General features: G+C 50.1%; 1 protein-coding gene across 3 annotated transcripts in view; it reads right to left on the reverse strand.

Annotated features, from left to right (window-relative positions):
* SCUBE2 (signal peptide, CUB domain and EGF like domain containing 2) overlaps window positions 1-4,622 on the reverse strand; it is a 46,175-nt gene extending 41,553 nt beyond the window's left edge. The window contains exons 1-3 of one of the 3 annotated variants that reach the window (XM_075426045.1): window positions 4,490-4,622; window positions 2,032-2,154; window positions 1,495-1,620 (exon numbers count right to left, since the gene is read on the reverse strand). In XM_075426045.1, coding sequence (XP_075282160.1) covers window positions 1,495-1,620; window positions 2,032-2,154; window positions 4,490-4,592 — 352 coding nt within the window. In that variant the 5' untranslated portion in view covers window positions 4,593-4,622. Of the gene's footprint in view, window positions 1-1,494; window positions 1,621-2,031; window positions 2,155-2,643; window positions 2,752-4,489 lie in introns of those variants that run through there. The other 2 variants (XM_075426043.1, XM_075426044.1) reach the window with 2 other exon arrangements.
* Between the last annotated feature and the right edge of the window lie 5,774 nt (window positions 4,623-10,396).

Genomic DNA, 10,396 nt, shown 5'->3' on the forward strand with positions numbered 1-10,396 from the left:
TTACTGGTCACAAACAAGTCATCTGGAGTATGTTCTAGAGGGGCTACTGGATACAAAGAGAATACACCCTTTGGTGGCATTGCAAGGGGCAATGTGTTCATTCACATTCAGCCCTTCACAGTAACCTCAACTGAACTCCACTGTGTGTTTACACAAATGCACTAGAGAAAAATAAGATGGCCTTCCTACTGTTTTAAAGTATCAGTGCATATTTTGCTTCCCTCTACTTTTTTTAGTGAAATTCTTGGAACTTAGCGACTTCATCCTCTCCTTCACTTACACTGTAACAAAGTTAATCTGTGGGTACGCACCAGGTTCCCAGCAGGTAAAACCCAGCACAACCCCACTGAAGAGTCCTTCTGATTTGCCCCAGCGGAAGATACAGCCCATGGATGGTCTGATCTCCGATCTAATATGCCGTACACTATAGTGGGAAATACCCTAGCCAAGGTAACTACAGTCTTAGAATTATGCTGCGAGAGCAAATTTCCTTCTGACTGACACAAGCATGGAAGCCCGCCCGAGCACAGTCACACTCAATGCAGCAGAAGAGAAAAACTGAGCCATCTCTGAAAAAGTCAATGGGACAGGTACCACAGCATAGGACAGAGCCACACAGGGTACCCAGCGTGGGTGCTGGAAGCAGGAGAGCTTCATCAGCGTGAGGCTCTGTCCCAGGGAAGCAAAGCCGGCAGCATACCACACTGCCAACAGGCTGGCAATTCACACATTTTGGTACACTGCTGCATGGTGGGCTGGAGAACACTATCACAGTAAAACCACAAGGTCTTGTTACCCATTTGTAAAGATTTTCACCTGCTGGCACAGAAAAAGAAGGAAACTATTGAGGTCTTCGCTAAAGAAAAGAAAAAGAGGGTGAGAAAGAGTGTGTGCTTGCAGGGTCTAGGGAGTGTTGCCAGGATCGAACGTGTTTTCAGAGTTGCATACTTGGCTTCACACTAACCACCAAGGGAAACTCCAAGCATTTGGCTTAGTCCCTCTGTACTTCAATAGCCTCTAACATACAGCTGCTGCACACTCCTGATGATTGTCCTTTTCTTACAGCTTCCATGTCAGGAAGCACTCAGACACAGCAAGAGAGAGAAGCCCGCAACTCGTTATAGATGTATGAGAGAGAAGATTTCTAAGCCCAGAAACACTCCTGAGAACTGATCCTAAACTAACTTTGGAACAGAAAAGACAATGAGAGCACAAGTTCTTTTACATAAACTCGTTTAGCATAATAATAGATGGCACTTCACACATTTCAACCCAAAGCACTTAACAGAAATGTAGCACAACTATCCTCCTCATTTACAGAGGGCGAAAGCCACAGTGGGATGGTACAGCAGCACCTGGAATTCCTCAGTCCCATCTGTAACATTCTCTAGCTGAGCTAATCCAGTCCAACAGACCACCATGCATTTCCCATGGATGTAGCTAAAGGGTTATGCTAGCATTACTACTCACAGTGTTCATGAATGCACTTCTTACCCAGGCAGTTGTGGCCATCATGAGCCAACATAAAGCCGTCGTAGCAAGTACAGCGATAATTTCCTGGGATGTTGAAACACTCATGGACGCAGCCTCCATTGAAGTCATTATCACATTCATCAATGTCTAAGGAATAAAGCAAAAGTCAGTATGATGGATGCTTGCTTGAGTGCTATAGACAGTTAGAGATGGGACTGCGTAAATGTGAGCAGCAACTGCTGTCCCAAATCGTCATTGTCTTGCAAATAGACTGTGCTTAACGCATTGCTTGCTGAATGTTTCTGAAGAGTGACAAAACGCCCTGAGACTCACGTGTAGCTTTACCTTACAGTTTTTCAGGCTGCTGACTAAATAACAACCTAATTATTGGACCAAGTGATATTACTGGGTGAAAAGCCACGCAATCTGTTTGCCTTTGATTTTGTAAACAAGAAGTAAATCAGGTGAAGAAACATATTCTAACCCATTACTTTTAATGGCTCTGTCTTCTTAGAAATACCTCATGCTGACACAGGCATAGTGCTTCCATCACTTTACCTTCACATTTCTTCCCTTCGCCAGTGTAACCCACTTTGCATGTGCACTTGTACAGCTTCGGGGTGTTTTGACAAATCGCATCTGGGTGGCAGTCATCAAGCCCCAGGGCACACTCATCCACCTCTGCGAAAAGACAAGATTCAGATGGGATGTCAGAAGGTGGAGAACAGGACATGTCTCCCGTACATACCACTGACATGACCACGTAAAGCCGAGTGCCTGTTTGTGGTGTGTGCACTATCTGCATTTGTAAGTCAGGGCAGAAACATGCAGAGACTGTATCTGAACTTAAATTTGTATCACACTCTGCCTGCATATAGATGTATTTGTACGCAGCTCAGATAAGTTTGTGTTAAGCTTTTGTATCCACTTACAAATACATCCAAAATAATCTATTATGGGCTAGATCCTCCACGAGATTTAGCTGACAGTTTTACACAGATTCTTCGAGACTGTTAATCTTTCCGGTTAACCAAAACCAGTTACTGAAAGAGTTCTTTATCACATCCGTGACATCACCCTCAGGAAGCCAAATGATTTTTAAACTAACAAGGGGAGTTCACAGAAACTTACTTTCAAAGTCACCACCAGAACACTAGAAGACTGACTTACCATTAAACAGATGCATAATTTATAAATAATGCCGATTTTTTTAATACAAGAATAGTATCTCGTGAGCAGCATTGCCAAATCACCTGGCCTGCCATCACAAAGCACAGCATACTGAAGTAAATATCCCGGTGAAAACTTCAGAGTAGAGGAAATGAGGAGAAAGGGAAACACCAACAGGAGGAAGTCCTGAAGACAAAGAAGTGTAGACAGAAGAAGAGGAAGAAAAGTTATGGGTGGCAGAACATGTCAGCAGAACTTTTTCATACAGCAGAAGAGAATTCAAACACAGAAACAGGGAAATTTCCAGCAACTGGCTAAAAGGAAGAATTGCAGAAGCAGCACTCCACATAGGTACAAGAAGTGACTCCTAAAATAACAGGGTGAATTGCAAGAGTATCAGCAGAAGGTGACTACTTAAAATAGTCAGCCACTTTTTATAGTGGGGATCACTTTATAAGGAGAATTTCAGCCAGCACCTCTCCCATTTACAATTACAGCATTCATCTGTTCCCCCCCCCCCCCAATCACAAAATATGCCTGTAGGTACTGCATCAGTTGCCAACTTCAGAAAGTATGTGTGTAGTTTTAACTCCTGATGGCATTTGGCAGCAGGAAACAAGGCAAAGAGCCAGTGCTACAGCAGCAGGGCTCTCCTGGCTCTCAGGTGCGCACGGAACCGGTAACAGCGATGGGGTCCTCAGGTCCTACCTCCAGAAGGCAAGGGGAAGGTGGGAAACAGTGGCAGAACCTGCCTCCTCTCAAAGCGGAAAAGCCAAGCCATTAAAAATAGGGGAAGCTGTGAACAGAGGGAGCAAGTCATACAAGGAGGGGTGCGGGGAGCTGCTGAGGGGCCTCCAGCTAGTGGGATCCAGGTAGATGGGGCAGGAGGAAAGGATGGGTAGGGACGGAACAACAGCGGGCAGAAAGAAGCACCAGCCGCCTGCGCTGGAGGCAAGGGAGGCCGGGGGACACACCTGCCCTCCAAGGACACAGCAGGGAGGGGGCTTCTGTCACAGCTATGGCACAGAGACGGCACCTGGACCTCATTCCAGGGGCAAAACGGCTGTTCCGCTCTTTTATTTTTACCCTAATCCTCTGCGGTCTGCGGCGCGCAGGGAAGAACAGCAGCAGCAAACAACCGCAGCACTAATGCATAGGCAGGCATGGAAAAGAGGGCTAGGGAGAAAACCACCCGGCACGGGGAGCGAGCTTTCCTCATGAAGCGACAGCGGCCTGAGCCGGGAGGAGGGAGGCGGCGGGCAACCATCGCAGCCTTGACCTTGGCAGCGAGGCGGGCGCGGAGGGGCTGCAGGAAGAATTACGGGGTTTATCCCTCGGCGACCCACAGCAGCCTAAGCCGTGATACAGGCGAAGTTCACTTCCCCTCTCCATCGGCAAAGGCGAGCCGGTAACCAGGCGCGCGGCCCGTCGGGGCCAGAGCCCTTCTCCCACAGGAGACCGCCTGGAAGCTGCCGCGGGAGAGGCACCGGCCGCGCCCGCAGGGCCCCGCGGGGAGCCGCCCCCGCCGCGGTAACGGCCCCGCTCGCCGCCTCACCTCGATAACGGCCCCGCCGACGGCCGCACCTCACCTCGCCTCGGCAACAGCCCCCCGCTCGCCACCCACCTCACCTAGCTAACGGCGGCCGCTCGCCCCGCCGCCGGCCGCACCGCACCGCACCTCACCTCACCTCACCTCAGCAACGGCCGCCCCCGCCCGCCCGCCCGCCCGCCCCGGGCGCTGCCCCCGGCAGCGGCGGCCGGGCGCCCCGCGGGGAAAGCCGCCCTTCGGGAGCCCCGGGGGAGCCGCTGTCCGGGGCTGCAGGCGGGCGCGTGGCGCGGCACTCACCGGGCGCGGGCAGGGCGGCGGGGGCGCCCGGCGCGGGCAGCAGCAGGAGCAGCAGAGGCAGCGCCCGCGCCCCCGCCGCGCCGCGGCGGCCGCCGGACCCCATCGATGGCGCTGCGGCGGCGGCGGCGGCGGCTCCCCGCCGGGCGGGCGGGCGGGCGGGCGGCAGGGAGGGAGGGAGCGAGGGAGGTGTCTGCGGGCGGCCGGCCCGCCTCGCACTGACAGCGGGCGCGGGGCGGCGGGGCGCGGCGGCCAGGGCTGGGCGGGCCGCCCCTGCCCGCGCCTCCCCTGTCCGGGCCTCCCGCCCTCCCCGCGGGCCCCGCTGCCCCCGAGGGCCGCCCCGCAGGCGGTGAGCGCAGCCCCCCCCCTCCGCGAACCGCCCCATCGCCGCGCGTTAAACCCCCTCCCCGTCAGCCGCACCCACGGCACCGGACACCTGCGCGGCTCCCCCCGCACAGACGGCCCGGGGAGCCGACGCCTCCTGAATGGACCCGCAGCACCTCACCCGCAGGCTCGGGCACCGGAGGGGAGCGCCCCGCAGCCGGCCCGCCGAAGGGTCTCTTTCGGCAGGGACAAGCCCGCGCGAAGGCCCCGTGTGCCGGCCTCCGCTCACAACCCACGGGCACGCCGCTCGCTCCAGCCCGCCTGGCGTTTCGTAGTTTTTACCCTGTAGTTCCACCCCACTGCAGCAGGTGAAGGCCCCGTCCAGATTCCTACGGCAGGTAGAAGTGGCCTAGCCATTACCCAGTGGAATTGCAATTTCCTAAATGTTGCTTGACCTTTAACGGTGCGAGTGAAAGCGGGTGGTATTCTCTTCCATCCCTCCCTCTCTTCCCCATTTTTCTGTCTTTTCTCTTTTGTTTTGCTCTGTGAGAAATACCGAGCTATTTCTCGTTGTGAGGGCGGTTTATACACATTAGTAAATCTTCAGAGCGAAACTTCCCCCCGGTCTTTGTCTTTGTTTCCTTAATGGTAGCTATAAATTACCACTTTCTCACTGGAGCATCAGGCTTCATTGCTTCTGAAATGATCAAAGTTATTCTCTTCTGAAATCCAACGGGAAACAACCTATTGTATCTCCTGGATGGTTTCAGTCTAAGTCAAACTCATCTATAAATGCATAAAGCTGCTCATTAAATACTCCAAGGATTCTCCAGCCCGGCGCTGCACCCCAAGCCCCCCCTGCCAACAGAAAGCAACACATGAGTGTAGACTTTCCCAACAGTTTCCATGATCTCATGAATAAACAACCACACTTAGGATGGGAATTCGCACACCCACGCGTCTTGTGTCTGGGGGTATCTGTCAAGGGGTCTCCCCAAAAAATTCTCCCAAACGCACAGAGCAGCCACCTCCCGTTGAGGCACCTGACTGCAAGCTACCTTACAGCAAAGCTGTTACACATCTCAGGCACTTTCCAGTCAAGGTTCCACAATGAACTTGACCAATACTAATTGAATTAAAATTCAGCACAAGATTTGACGAAAGGCATAAAATCTACGTGCAAGGAGTGTAGCAGAAATAAGAGTAAGAGGCACTGAGGAGTAGAGCCACATACCCAAACAGCTAAAGCTTTCTGAGACACAGTAAAAGCAAAGCATCTTACTGACTGCTGTAAACTAAGATATAAAGTGGCACATAAATGTTTGGGAATGCCTGAGTTAGATCAAAAGATCTCAATGCAGCTTGGAAAACAAACAGGAACAACGTTAAATTTATCTTAGTTGATGAAACCATTTCTTACACATAAATCTCAGAGTGCTTTATGAAGGATCCTAGCTGTTCTTTCACACATAACACTCATGTTTACGATGAAGAAATGCCACTGAAATATCTCTTTAAAGACACAAAACAGAGAAAAGCTCAGACCTGAACTCAGGCATCTTTCTGCAGCCATCGTAACTATTTCTCCTCATCTATAGAGTCACAGTGACAGGCGACCACACTGGGTACTCAGACCTTTACTGGGAGAGAGAAGCTAGAAAAATTCTTCTGGCTTGACTTCAGCAAGAAGTTAAGTATGACGAAAGGAAAACAAACACACCAGGGGCAGTTCAGCGGGAAGAGATCCCAAATGTCACTCTTTGGGGGTTTTCACCAGTTAAAAATAAAATAAAAACAAAAAGTTTTAGGGAGGAAAATAGCTACTGGTAAATATCTGCAAGAGGTGTATGCAGACAGGATATTTTCACACATTACGCATCCTGATCCTCAAACCAATAGCAAGGGTTTTGCTCATCTAGACACTATACAGCATTTCAGTCTTGAACTAAGTTTTCTCATTGTCGTGCGGACCAGAGTCCCTTTCAGTTACATTTCACAGACGCTTTGGGGAGAGGCAGGCTTGGCTGTTTTACACCTGCAGAAAGGTTGCACATCAGAAAACGTGTCTGCTTTTTCCAGTCGTACCGATGTGCGTGCTACCTTACGACACTGCAAAACCTGGAATTTCTTCCCGTTAAAACTGTCACATCTTTTTGGACTGCCAAGAGCACAACACTGCTATAAACACCGCCTGCTGCTCCAAAGAACTGCTGCCATACAGACAAGATCCCCAGCTCTCCCCTGCCCTCCACTTACAGCTGCCTCACATCGAGAGATCGAGACTAGACAGCCATAGAGCAGTCGAATATAAACACCGCTCCAGAAATTCTGCACCTGATCTACTGAGTAGAGTTCACAGAATCACAGAATCACAGAATGTTCGGGGTTGGAAGGGACCTCTGTGGGTCATCTAGTCCAACCCCCCCTGCCAAAGCAGGGTCACCTACAGCAGGCTGCACAAGACCTTGTCCAGGCGGGTCTTGAAGATCTCCAGAGAAGGAGACTCCACAACCTCCCTGGGCAGCCTGTGCCAGTGCTCCGTCACCCTCAGAGGGAAGAAGTTCTTCCTCATGTTCAGGCGGAACTTCCTGTGCCTTAGTTTGTGCCCATTGCCCCTTGTCCTGTTGCTGGGCACCACTGAAAAGAGTTTGGCCCCATCCTCCTGACACCCACCCTTCAGATATTTATAAGCATTTATAAGGTCCCCTCTCAGCCTTCTCTTCTTCAGGCTGAACAAGTCCAGCTCCCTCAGCCTTTCCTCATAGGAGAGATGCTCCCGTCCCCTCACCATCCTTGTAGCTCTCCGCTGGACTGTCTCCAGTAGCCCTTCGTCTTTCTTGGACTGGGGAGCCCAGAACTGGACACAGTACTCCAGATGAGGCCTCACTAGGGCAGAGTAGAGGGGAAGGAGAACCTCCCTCGACCTGCTGGCCACACTCTTCTTGATGCACCCCAGGATTCCATTGGCTTTCTTGGCAGCCAGGGCACACTGCTGGCTCATGGTCAACCTGTTGTCCACCAGGACACCCAGGTACCTCTCCGCAGAGCTGCTCTCCAGCAGGTCCGCCCCAATCCTGTACTGGTGCATGGGGTTGTTCCTCCCCAGGTGCAGGACCCTGCACATGCCCTTGTTGAACCTCATCAGGTTCCTCTCTGCCCAACTTTCCAGCCCGTCCAGGTCACGCTGAATGGCAGCACAGCCTTCCGGTGTGTCTACCACACGTCCCAGTTTGGTGTCATCTGCAATCAGAGTTGAAAACTTTTGTCTGAAAATCTGAGATTAAAACTGCTTTATGCTTTATAATCCTTGTTACATTTTATTATTGAATGATAAGCAAACATTATTTGAAGACATCTAGATTGCCATTTCATTGGTGCTTTAGTGTAGTGAGAAGTAGTCGGTCTGCTGGGCTGAGCAACGGTGCATCATATTGACCCAAAATTTAACACGACTGAGCGAGCATAACAAGCATTTGCGACAGAAGCTGAAAAGCTGGACGGGGAAAGCGTATGCCAGAATGAAAAAAAGAAAGGGGCAGACAGACAAGCGAGGAAATACTTCAAAATATTTAATTATTCCAAAGATTTTTTTACACATAATGCCTCAGAGCTGTACGTTGAAGTCTTACTTACCTCTGTATGTATACTCCGTTTTGAACAATTGTTTTTCTTTGAAAAGAATCACTCAAACTTTTGCACTCAGACCTTCCATCTTAGTATCCAAGGGTTTTCCAAACTACTGAACAGGTTGTGGAATTCTACATAAAATAACTCATCTTCAGCAATCAGCATTCAGTTTTGCAGTTTAACAGTGGCTTTCATGGGAAGCAGGACCTGCAAGTGGCTTATCTCAAACAGAGAGGAAATCTTGGGTACCTCTGGACACAAGGAGTCTTACAGACCCTCTCAGGCAATTTATACTCCTTGCCTAAGTCCTTTTATGCTGCTGATAGAAAAGCTTCTCTGAAACAACCAACAGATCCATCAGTGATATTTTAGATGTTATAGGTTCTGTATCTTAAAATGCCGCTGTCACTGAAATGAAGAACAACTGTTCCTATTTATTGCAGGAGTGAATACAGTATCTTCTATTAACGAAAATACATCTTCGAGTTAATACAGAAAACAGGAGACCTTTTGCTATGTGAAATAACGTTTAGACAAAGACCTGGTTGGTGCAGCTCTGACATTTGTGCTTTGTAAGAACTTTCCAAGTCACCACTACAACAAATCATAACATCAGCACATTTCTAGACCCGTGTGTTTGGACCAACTAGTCGACAGACAGTCATTGCCTGGCACTCATACTCTCCTCACCAGCAGATGTTGATACACATCACCCTGTAAAACCACCTCAGATATGACATTTGGAAAAGAGCTGTGAATCCAGCAGTTGCACAGCACACTTTGCTCACCAAGGCCTCTGTTCTTTTTGTTCATTCCTCTTGGAGGAAGCCTGAAAGATTCCAGGCCACCCATGGTGAAGTGAATGTGTTTCCGAAGCCGTGCTTACCTCACTGCTCCACCCAGGCCTGCCCCGTGTCCATCCTCACAGTGCCCTGCAGAGGAATTAGAAGCAGCAGGTCTAATAAGCCTACGGAATTGAGATGGTATCAGTTTCCAAGAGAGGCAGGTTTGGCATCTCACGCAAGCACCGGATGGCTGGCTGCAGGTACTGAGTTCACAACTGCACCCCCCAAACCTGTCCAAGGCTCAGGCCATAGGCACCACCTTGTCAGAGCATGGGGCAGGCTGAGTTCACCCTCTCGGCATCCCGCCCAGTGGGCCCACAGAATGACACCACCAGTTGTTGGCAATGCATAATCCCCACCAGCTCAGGGAGACCGGTGTGGTTCCCCTAAGAGACACCTTAACACTTTCTATTTTGCTTTGCCTAAAAAAAGCCTCCAGAATAGACTAAGGGGTGTTTGTGTGTAGAAACAGAGAGAGATGAAGGAAGCAAAGATACCTCCAAATAATGGTCAAACTCCTTCCCTTCTGCATTTCCCCTGATGGTATAAAACATCCTATGATGATCTCATACAGTTTGACACAGAGTGAACCTGACCAATTTCAGAACAGCCCTAGCTTGAACCACTGTTCCCAGGCCAAGAAGATTACTCTCTGTATTTGACAGCTTCAAAACGAAAACCTGTCAAAACAGAACTTAGCCATTGCTAATGTGCAGGTCAGAAGAATAAGCAAGTCTCTCTGGCTACAGCTCACAAAAGAGAGAGCAGGAAAACACAGGAAAATAGCGCAGCTGAAGAATGAGCTCTTTTTTTGCAGACACTGGGCTACTAACAAATGGCAGAAACTGCACAACGTGGAGGAAGTGGCATTCAGCCTTCTTACCCGTACCTGTCATTGTACGTGGGGAGGAACTGCAGAATCAATGGCTGAGGTTGGAAGGGACCCTTGGAGGTCACCTTGTCCAACCTCCCTGCTCAAGCAGGCATGTCCTGGAGAGTGCATTTTGGATGAAGCAGGAGACAGAAGTCAGTAACGCTGACTTGATCTCCCTGCTTCTCATACAATTGACATATAAAACTTTCAGGACATAGGCATCAGAAAAGTTACAAAAGT

Source organism: Opisthocomus hoazin, chromosome 7 (genome assembly GCF_030867145.1).
Source record: "Opisthocomus hoazin isolate bOpiHoa1 chromosome 7, bOpiHoa1.hap1, whole genome shotgun sequence".
NCBI classification, from domain to species: domain Eukaryota; kingdom Metazoa; phylum Chordata; class Aves; order Opisthocomiformes; family Opisthocomidae; genus Opisthocomus; species Opisthocomus hoazin.